The sequence below is a fragment of the Diabrotica virgifera genome, chromosome 1 (assembly GCF_917563875.1).
Source record: "Diabrotica virgifera virgifera chromosome 1, PGI_DIABVI_V3a".
Taxonomy (NCBI): Eukaryota; Metazoa; Arthropoda; class Insecta; order Coleoptera; family Chrysomelidae; genus Diabrotica; species Diabrotica virgifera.
Window position 1 is genome coordinate 221,568,282 of NC_065443.1, and position 12,130 is coordinate 221,580,411.

General features: G+C 30.2%; 1 protein-coding gene across 1 annotated transcript in view; it reads left to right on the plus strand.

Annotated features, from left to right (window-relative positions):
- LOC114335710 (uncharacterized) overlaps positions 1 to 12,130 on the plus strand; it is a 45,452-nt gene that overhangs the window by 18,603 nt on the left and 14,719 nt on the right. Inside the window, exon 2 of the mRNA XM_028285992.2 lies at positions 5,181 to 5,551. Within this exon, the coding sequence (XP_028141793.1) occupies positions 5,181 to 5,551 (371 nt within the window). The remainder of the gene's footprint in view (positions 1 to 5,180; positions 5,552 to 12,130) is intronic.

Below are 12,130 nucleotides of genomic sequence, written 5' to 3' on the forward strand. Positions count from 1 at the left end.
AAGCTTAAGTTCAAGTTTTTGGGGTCGCCACCCTTGTCCCCGGCCGCCATCTTGGAAATTGGGTGCAAAGGGGTTTCGCGCTATATCTCGTAAAGCACCAACCCTACGGAAAATCTAATTAAACATAGAATGTAGCAAATTAAATTTTCTACAATTTTGTTTCTATTACTTTTTATCGTCAAGTGACCAACAAAAAAGATATAAACAAAAATATGTTAAAAATTTTTAAAGTTTCCTTTTGTAGGTTATAACGTTTTTTCAGTTAATTTAAAAATAAAATGACATTATAGCAATTTTGTAGAGGGTTTTTCAGCGAACAATTTTCATTATAAAGTTGTTTAATTCTATTTATTTATATATAGGGGAGTGCATTTAGATTTTCACTTCGGAAAAAATCAAACAAGATAAAACTTTTTGTAATTTCATTAAGAAATGTTTAATAAACAACATATCAAAAAGTTCTACTCGAGAAGTGGGTGCTTCATTTTTTATTAAACAAATGAACAGCGAAATTAGATGTTTTTTTAAATAACTCCGAAAATATAATTTTTAGAAAAAAACTGACTTGCCCATTGAAAAATTCAGAAAATTTTACAAAAAAAACCTTATATAAAGATTTTTCTAAAATTAAATCTCTAGCTTCTGTAATTTTTTATTTATAACGCTAAAGTCACCCTTCTCACACACATTGGCGCACTGTAAACTAGCGTTGGAAGAAGTGCACGGTTGAGTTTTTTAAATGTAATTCTTTAACTACTGGATCAAAAGAAATTTTACAAATTGGACATGAAAGAAAATGAAATAAGCTATCTTACGGTTGTAATAAAAAGCAATAAAATTTATGGACATACGTACGGTGTGGGCGGAAAATGAGCCTTACATGAATTTTGTTTAAAAATGATTTAAAAATGTGTAACTAATACAATTTTACCTATAAAACTCTCAAATTTGTACAACTTACCTCTCAATCATCCTACTAAACGATGTTTTATTCAAAAAAAATCTCAAAAATTTAATTCAAATAATACGATGTCTCAAAAATGTAATTTTTGAAAACTTCGTACTTTTACAGAATTCCCACCGCTTTAAGACGGTATTACTCAAGTTTGAATAAATCTAATACAATTTTTTTAATATTTTTTTAAAGCTTAGGATATAATTTTTAAAAAACACTGAATTATTTTAGTTTAGAAATAAAATAAATAATTTCTTTTTGAGAAAATTAAGAAAGATAACAAAAATGTAATACAAAAACCGAAAATTACCAGCTGAAAAAATGTATATACAGAGTGATCAAAACTTTTTTCTGTAAAACTTACCTAAAATACATTTAATAATAAGCTTCAACAACAATAAATGTTCAACAAAAAAAAAATTTTTTAGCTCATTCAGTATGTCTGCGTAACTTGGAACCTATTGATAACTTTTTTAATATCAGTTTTACGAAAAAAAGTTATTCTTTATAAAATATTTTGCATCGTATATAACATAAGATACAACCATGAAATATCAAATTTTATTAATTTTGTACGAGGTATGTCAAAAAATATGAATTTCACTGAAGAGTAAAGTACCTTTATATTTCACAATATCGAAAAATTTTATAAAGAAAAGTTGTTTGGAATTAAAAACTATGTTCCAATATGCAATTATATCCTTCTAATCGAAAATATGTTTTTTTTTTAATATTGTTTCCAATTAATTATACCCATCATTAAATTTTCACTTATTATTTATGATAACTATTTTATTATTAATTTTATGAAGAAAGTTATTCGTCATAAATAGCTGCAGTGCCGGATTTACCACTAGGCCGACTAGGCCGCGGCCTAGGACCGCAAGCAAAAGGGGGCCGCAGCGTTTTATAAAATGCGTGTGCTTTATGCTTTAATTACATAATCGTGAAGTTATCGGGGCCGCTCGGGGTAATTTGGCCTAGGGCCGCAAGTACCCTAAATCCGGAACTGAATAGCTGTGCATGGTCTAACACTTAATATGCAAATATTAAGTATAAGATTATACGAGCTACGTAAAAAATTATATTTCGCGCAATAAATATGTACCTTTATAGTTCACAATATTTCGATTAGAAGAGTGTAATTGCATATTGACACATCGTTTTTAATTCTGAACAACTTTCCATAATAACAACTTTCAGTATTATGAAAAATATAGGTATTTTACTCCTAACTGAAATTTTTATTTATTGACATATCTTGTACAAAATTGATAAAAATTGATATTTTATGATTGCAACAATTTTTTGAATATTGAAGAGAGAGATTTTGAATAATCTTTCTTTCTAATACATTTTAATTTTTAATATTATTGTGAAAATTATTTGCTTATCTTTTTTTTTAAGAATGAAATTCCATATTTGTTTGATTGGATTCTACTTATTTTTCATTTAAATATCCGCCATTTTGGATCCGCCATTTTGAAATTTAAATTTTTAATCTTTAATTCAGATTCAACAACCTGTTAAACATAAAGACAATAAATGTTTTAGAAAAATGTTTTTTTTGTGTTCTTTTAGGAAAATCCGCATTTTGGATCCGCCATTTTATAGTTTATAATGTTAATATTTTAGTTAGGTTTATCAAAGCTCTCAAAAATAAATATATGTAGAAATAAATACATTTTGTAAAGAAATTATGATTTTACAACTAATTTTTAAGTTATCCGCCATTTTGGATCTGCCATTTTATAATTTTAATTATCAAAATTTGATTCAGGTTCAGCAACCTCTCAAAAATATCCACATATATGTAAACAAACACGTTTTATAAAAAAAATTCGGATTTTACAACTACTTTTTAAGGATTTTTAGGAAAAAATCCGCCATTTTGAATCCGCCATTTTGAATTTGCAAATTGTAATGTCAGATTCGGGTTCAGCATAATCAAAACTAAAATAAAAACATTTTTTATCAAAATAAAATGTTGAATTCACCCATATTCTTAACATTATTTATACAAAACAATTGTTATTGTTTAAACAATTAATAAACAATTAGCGGCGAAATTTGTGAGTAGAACTTTTTACTTTAACATATTTATAAACTAACAAAAAAAGTTTTAGAAAAATATAACCTTGTTTGATTTTTTCCGAAACATTGTATCTTTTCGTTCTAATTGCACTCCCCTAATAGGTTTTACAGCGCTCCAAACTTGACCAGATTCTCGAATGCTCATAGGGGTACAATAAAAACAAAAGTTAGGCTTACTTTTCTATCTATATTTACTTATTTCTATCTACAATTTATTATGATTTTAACATTCCTATGCTATTATTAATCTGTTTTTGACCTTTCTCCCCACTATAAAACTTATAACCCTAAGATATATTGAAAAGGCCCAAGAAGTTGTTTGAGGACAAATTCGCCGGTTCAGAAGAAGAATGACGCAACAAAAACGACCAAAAATTCTTAAGAAGAGCAAAAAACGAATTTTCGATATCAAAATCATAGAGTATGATCAAAATCAGCTATTTACCACACGGTGGTCAGGATCTCGAGATATATAAGCGTTTTTTTTTCTCTCTTGAGATATAATATAACTTTTTTCCTATTGTATATTTTGACTTAAAATTTTCCAAAAAACTTTTTCATGAATTATATTTTATTGTTGTGCTGGTTAAAATTATAAACTAAAAAGTTTGTCACTCAACTTTTTTAGGTAAACATGAAACTAACGAAATATGATGACAAAATATTTAAAAACTAACAACTCTTTTTTAATGTGTTTCAACAGTTTAGACAAATTTCGTTGTTATCTACATACTTCAAAGATGACACAGTAAAATTTTCAAAAGAAAATATTTACAGCGACCAAAGATACTGCGAGGTAAATTTGAAAAATCATCAAAATTGATTTTCGGCATTTTTGTATAAAATTTGATTTTTGAACATGTTCCACCAAATCTAGATAAAAATAAACTTCATATTCGGATTCAGCGACATCGAAAACATAAAAATAGACCAAAATTGGACATTCATCTTAAATTTGATTTTCGTGGTCGGTATAACGATTGCAGCCGCTCTAGGTCTGGATCCCGCGTATGAAAAAAAAGTTGATTAATGGCAAGCTGAAAATTTGTTAATAGCTTAAGGGTGTCTAGTTGGATAAACTTTCATATATGGGAACACTGGAACAGGGGCAGTTTTAATTGTGGAACAGATTAAAAATTTGGAACGGTCAGACCACGAAAACGGCACATTTATTTTGTCCGACAGAACAGACTTAAACTCTCCGAACAGAGATTAAACTCTCATGCAAAAATTAGACTGCTATTTTTCACCTGTCATAATTCCTGTCAATTGACATATTCTACATGTTCCACTCATTAAAACGCCAATTTGGTGATAAATAGCAGTCTGATTTTTGCATGAGAGTTTAATCTCTGTTCGGAGAGTTTAAGTCTGTTCTGTCGGACAAAATACATGTGCCGTTTTCTTGGTCTGACTGTTCCAATTTTTTAACCTGTTCCACAATTAAAACTTCCCCTGTTCCAGTGTCCCCATATATCAAAGTTTGTCCGACTAAACACCCTTAAGCTATTAACAAATTTTCAGCTTGCTATTAATCAACTTTTTTTTCATACGCGGGATCCAGGCCTACTCGACTAATATATACATACATAGATAGAAAAGTATTTTTTATTGTATTCCTATGAGAATTCGAGATTCTGGTCAAGATTGGAGCGCTGTAAAACCTAGATAATAAATAAACTTAAACAACTTTATAGTGAAAATTGTTCATTGAAAAATCCTCTACAAAATCGCTATGATGGTATTTTATTGTGAAATGAACGGAAAAGAAGTTATAACCTCCAAAATATTCTTACAAAATTTTCTCATAATTTTGTTTATAACAACTTTTTTGTTGGTCACTTGACGATAAATAGTAATAGATCTAAAATTGTAGAAAATTTAATTTGCTACATTTTATGTGTAGTTAAATTTTCTGTAGGATTGCTAGTTAAGGAGATACACCGCGAAAGCCCTTTGCACCCATTTTTCCAATATGGCGGCCGGGGAACAAGGGTGGCGACCCCAAAAACTTGAACTTAAGCTTCTACTGAACCCCTCTACACGTTAAAAAAATAAAATTGACTTCTCTAGGAAATGCAACCCTATATGTAACATTTTAATGGACTAATTAGTTTTATTTATATTTTAGAATAACTCTTCATTCAAGTCAACTAACAATGGCCTATACCGTCATAAATAAAAGTCCATATTTTGACTTCGATTTCCACATAAACCTTCAGACATACGTGAAGGTATCAGACATTAGCACCATGCGAATTGTAGGTCTTGAAAATTTTCCTTACGATGATCAGGTAATAACAGATGGAACTTCTATGTTCATAGAGAAAGAGAAGGAAATTAGGGTTCAAGGAGAGTTTGATAGAATCTATCAAGAGGTTCCGAAACTAGTAAATATTTATATGGATAAAAATAAACAGTTAAGTATATCTCTACAAAATCTTCCAGATTTGGGGTTTTTCAACCCTGGACCCGAAAAAGCAAAAAAGATGGATGATTTGGGTGAGTACAAAATGTTTTGCTCCAAAAAGGTTTTTGCTCCAAATTTTAAAGAACTGCGTGGATTAACATAAAAATTGACACGCATATAGATAACATGTCGTATAAAAAATTTGATATTGTACCGCGGTATTTTTGCCCTGGGGATAAGTTTCACTCCTTTCGGGGTGAAAAATATATGTTCAAAATAAGTCCAGAGGCAATAGACCGACTAATTCTAAGCAAATTTTGTTCTACAGCCTTTTTTTCACCAAGTCCCGGTTTATAGTGAAGCGGTGAGCGGTGGGGATAGCGGTAAGAGGCGCGTAGATAGAGGTGCCAAAGTTGTAACTAAGCGGTAAGTAATTTATAGTGAAGCGGCGAAGACCGCGTCGAAAAGTGCGCGAAACCTTTTAAAATTATGTTTTACTGAAAAGAATTGAATGTTTATACTTTTACATTAGCAATAAAGTTAACATATTACTTGATATCTTACATAATTGATATTCCCAACTCATCCACAACCTCTTTTCATATTTTTTCTAGCACGAATTTGTTTCTGTTATCTATGTGGTTCTTATCCTTCTGATCCCATAAAGGTCGACGAACGTAAAAGGTATTCATTAACGAATCAGCCGCTGACATAGTAACGATAACCAATATTTTATTTGTATAAACAAAAGAAAAACAAGACTGGCAGATCACCAAAAATAACCTGATATCTTGATTACAAGAAACGAGATAAGAGAACTAGTCGGGCGGAAACAAGGAGAAGAAAACGGTCGGAGATAGTCGGGTACTATCGAAGGCTATCGAATTCTATGTGGACCGCTATCAAAATCAAACATTTTTTTTCTTACGAAACCGCTATCTGCACCGCTTTTCGCGATGTTATCCTCACACCTTTGCTATTAACGGGTGCAACACAAAATCACGTTTTTAGACGTTATTTCGCAAATAGCACAATAAGTAATTCTTTTATTGAAATAAAAAATTATGCAAAAATATAGCTTATATGTATAAAGACGAAAAAATGATATTAATAAATATTATAAACCTATAGGTCTAGAAAAAAAATGGTGTATGCATGAGCTCTCTAGAACCAGTAGAAGCAGAGTTGTAACTAATGAAAATAAGAAAATATGAAAAAAAAAATTATTTAAGAAACGCTTTTCTTTAGTTACGAGTGACTAAAATTAAAAATAATATAAAAAAATCAACTAGAAAGCCAAAAATTAAAAAAAAAATAAAAATCTAACACATTCGTCAAAGAAAAGCGTCTTCATCGAATAAACGGTTTTCGCCCCCACGCTTTTCTTTGACGAATGTGTTAGATTTTTTCAATTTTTTTATTTTTTGCTTTTTGGTTGATTTTTTTTAAATTACTTTTAATTTTAGTCACTCGTAACTAAAGAAAAGCGTTTCTTAATTTTTTTTTCATATTTTTTTATTTTTCACTTTTTAATCTTACACTTTTCAAAAATTTAAATATATCGTCATGTTTTCTAAAATATGTCTAAAACATCGAAATCGGCAAAAAATTTGAAACTTTAGTGTTTATTTATGAAGCATCTTTATTTTCTTGTAGTGCCTATCCGTTTCGGATGTTGGCGACCATCATGGCAATCTGTTCTTTGCACACTGCTGCTCTGAAAAGATTTGTAGTGGTTGTGTTGAACCACGTACGTAGATTTTTCAGCCACAAAATCCTTAAATATTACTAAAGTCATATTCCTAAAATATTACGATATGAAGCATATCGTAAACAATTAACTTAAGAAGTGAAATTATGTAGGTATATTTCATATAATTAGGTATAATCTGTAAAAGTTTCAAGTTCCTTCATTGTAAAAAACAAGAGAATTTAAGCATTTTCTGTTAAAATCGTTTTTTATTTAAACAATTAATAAACAAATAAAAAAAAATTTTTTTCAAGCTTCAAGAGGCAAGAAAAGGCTTCAATGCAAATGACTAAACGATTGCCCTAGATTGATTCAATGCAAACGATTGAACCAAAGAAACGCGTTTAATTAATTAATACGCCAAAACGAATTCTAATGTTAATTGTAGCACAAAATGTCTCTACTGGCGGTTGTTCTAAGACTGCGATAAAAGCACGAATTTTTTGAATTCGAGTTTTGGTTAAAGTTGTGTTTCGTATCGTATTGAAATTTGACACGAATAAGCGCCGATTTTTATATAAACAAATATATGAGCATTCAAAATTTGAAACTTTATTTTTTATTTATGAAGCATAATTAAACAATTAACGTAAAAAGTGAAATTATGTATAGTTTACATCATTAGCTACAATCCGTAAAAGTTTCAAGTTTCTACATTGTAAAAAACAAGAGACTTTAAACATTTTCCATTAAAATCGTTTGTTTTTTATTTAAACAATTAATAAGCATAAAAAAAATGTATTAACTATTCGTGTATTGTTCCCGCGAATGCATATGTCTGCAAATTTTTATTCATTTGCATTGAAGAAAAGGCAGTCAAATTAACGTCTAAAGATTTGACGCAAACTATTTAACTAAAGGAAAGCGTTTAAATAGTTCATATTCGTCAAATTCGAAAATTAAGCACTTTTCTGGAAAACTAATCACATTTCTTTTAAAGTGTTAAAAAAAGCTTTACTTTTATTTTTTAAAGAAGTTTTTAGCATCAAAAGGAAGCAAGTTACGCTCAAAATAAAGTTGGTCATTTTTTTTTTGGTAAAAAAATCAGAAAAATAGTAAAGTATGAATTATTTATATGATCTGTAAGTTTCATCGGTTTCAAGTGCTTATTTTTGAAAATAATTGGTTTTAGAGTAAATTCTTTTAACCCTAGGATGCATACGCAAATTTTTCTACGTTATGGCATAACATGAGTCTCGCAGACTCGTTTTGTAAATACAGTACTAAAATAGATATTTTCTTTAATTGTTGTCAAATATTTATTTAATATTTCTTTATTTATAATAATATAAGCATAAACAAATAATAAATACCTGGTAAGGAACTACTTAATACAATTCTTGCATATTAAAACACTGTGTTCTTTTCAAATTATACACTTACACTTCTGACTTTGTGTGCTCATTCTTGCAATGTGTGAGGGGCACTCGGAACATCTCCTTTTCTTTCTATGAGCCAAATCTATCCCTAAATTTTCTTGAGGAAACTCAATAAAATTACCCATATGTCTTCGGATTGTGTTTGTAAGTTTAGGGTTTCTAGCCCTTCTTTTCATAAATGGTAAAACTAACTCATTTACTAAATCTTTGAGAAAGTACCGTCTTTTATTTGTTTTTCCTGCAGCAAAATTTTTATTTTGATTTGTATAAAGGAGAAACGCGTTAAGAGCTGCTACATGCATAATATTGTACCAAACGACAAGAGGCCAACGTCTAGTTTGACCCTTTACCGTGTAGTTACCGATCATCTGGTCCATTTTATCAACCCCACCTTTTGTTTGGTTGTAAAATTTGATAATTTCGGGCTTCTTTGCTTGACTTTCAATATCTACAGATTGATCATGGTGCGTTGAACTAAGAAGAATGACAGCTTTAATTTTCTTTGGCACGTAACTTACCAAAGCCAAATTATCATTGAATCCAAAAATAGAGGAAAAAACGCATCTTTCTTTTGAAGCTTGAAATTCGTAGGGGACCTCTTTCTTTCTTTCAACACAAGTTAATCCTATAGACAGTAATTGCTGTGCTAAAGGGATGCTAGTAAAAAAGTTGTCAATTGTCAAGTTGCGACCAGAATTTTTTATGGAAGCGGTCAAGGACATTACAACATTTTCCCCTACATTTTGTTGAATATTTTCACCAGGTTGACGACCTAAGTATATCTGCCCATCAACTGCATATCCTGTTTCACTTTCACAAAGCCAAAAAAATTTAATGCCATATTTTGCAGGTTTCGATGGCATGTATTGAATAAAATTACAACGACCTCTAAATGCAAGTAACTGTTCGTCAATGGTTTGGTTACATCCAATTCTGGTACCATAACTGTTCGGCACTGTTTCACAAACAACTCCCATACATACCGGACATAAGTAAATTTGTCAGTTTCCAACCTAGTTGAACGTGTTCGTCGGTCGTCAAATCGTATAAAACGTCTTATATTTTCAAAACGATTTACTGCCATTGTAGCTTTATACAGTGGATTTGATGATTTATCTAATAACAACTCTCTGACAGGCGTATCCCAGTTCTTCTCGACACCAGCCAGTAGCAGCAGGCCAAAAATGCGTTCATTTCGTCTTTTTCAATTTTTGGCCATACCTTTCCCTTGGCCTCCAATATTCGGTTGGCTTTTCTATTGGTACATATTATTTTTTCAACCATTTCAGCAGTCACAAATTTATCCCAAGCATTTTTTGGAGACAACATTTCGTTTCTTACTTTCGGTCCCGCCGTGAAACGATATAGATTGTAAATTTTTGTTCTTCCTTGCAGAGGAGGCGTGGATCTCCATTCAAAATTGTTTCTGCTAATAAATTATGTACCTGCTGTTTCAATTGTTGAATTATTGTGATTCAAGTTCATATCATCACTACTCCAAGAATTTTCGGAATACTCGTCTGAACTATCTTTGTATGCTGCAGGCTGCTCGTATTCTTGATCAGCTTCCGATACTTCACTTTCACTAGTTATGGAATCGTTGTCATCCTCCTCATACCACGTACGTAAGATTTCCTCATAACTATTATCGTTGGGGTAGACGGATATTTTTCTACTCGAGGATGCCATAATGCTGGCCTGAAAATATAGAGTATTTTACTTGAAAGCCAACTTTTTGCATTTGAAAATACAATTTTTGTATACTACTTCTGTTTTGATAATCTGTAAAAACAAAAACACAGAAGTCTGTAGCGAAAGAGCACTCGTTATATAACATGATTTTCCTTTTTTGATGAAATGTGTGAATGAATTGTTGTATACTACTTCTGTTTTGATATCTGTAAAAACAAAAACACAGGAGTCTATCGCAAAAGAGCACTCGTTATATAAAATGATTTTTCTAAGAAGTGAGCCCAAAAAATATTTATCAATATTTATTATCAATTTTCTATTACCTCACTTATAAAAATATATTTTACTTTTTTATAAAAATAAAATTGTGGATGAAACTATTGACTTTGACAGTAATAAACTGATCCAAAATTAGTGCACTTACTTGGATAATGATGCGAATAACACAAATATAAAAACTATGAAAGCAGACAACGTACTAACGCTAATACCTTGACACTTCAAAACGTGACTAAATTCCTTTTTCTTAGCCTTACAGTCTAGGCAATAGATAAATATGCTTAAGGTTGATCTGAACCCCCCCAAAAATAAACTACACATTCAAAAAATTTGGAAAAAATTGAGAAGGTATATGTGATCACTAGAAGTATTTTGACAAATTTTGAGCAAACTTCATGTTTTCGTTTTCGAAAGAACTCAAAAAAACTCCTTTTTTTCAAGTATAAAGCTGGAAAACTAAACATACAATTTTGTTAATTTTCTTACAGCATAAAGATATAATCCTAGGAAATACTTATGAATTTTTTTAAAATTTTTGAATGTACAGTTTTGCCACAGTAGGAAAAAATAATATGTTTCGGCTTATAATAAAGCTACCGGTAAGAAATTGGATAAAATTTCAATAACAACATATATATAAAACTGTAACAATGGAAAATATTTCCAATAAAATGTTGAATATTTTTTCCTAAACATATGAAAAATCTCGATAAACAAGAATTATATCTTGAATTGCCGCTAAGAATTTGTGCAGCCATGACATGGCGCCATCTACACCATCGGTAATATTTATGTTCGATAGATAGCAGTGCCTTCTGCTTCAATCGCGTCACACAGAATTTTATCCTAACAGCGTTGCCATATCAATTACTTTGTACAACAAAATGTTTTAATGTTAATAGGTAATATAAGCCTACTACTATAGCGTCTATTTATAACGCATCAACGTGACCTTCTGAAATTAATTTAACTACTTTTGTTGAAATATTTTCAGTCCCCTTGGCCGTATTAGATTTTGATATATTTAGGGCCGGTACTTTCTGTTTCGATTAAACCCTAGTTGGCAATTGGCATTTTAATGTTTTTAAGTACCATAAAGTTGTCTTTTTTTATTTGTATTTTTTCATGTATCTCTGAAGCTTTGTATTTGACTATATTTTGAATTGGAATTGGAGCAGTCTTCATTTGTCAAATAGTGTTTCTAATAACTACCATCGATGGTATTTCTCTTTTGTCGCACTTTTATGTTTGTTAAAGATTTTAACTGAAATTATTACTTTATCTTTAAAATTTTCATTGTCCATTACTTTTTGCATTTGTGGTGAGCTAAATTTAAGGGAAAACAATTGGACGATATGTAAATTGATATGGAGTAAGAGCAGTAAATAACCACTTCTAAAATTAATTGAGGAGAGGTTAAAAATATTTTCACCTTCATATTAAAAATAAAAAAGGATCAATATACAAGGAATAATAGGTAACAATCAATTTTAAAAATCTTACATCTATATTGATTTCTTCTCTGTACAAAAACAACAGAAATATATAAGACAAAAGAAAAAATGTGTTGT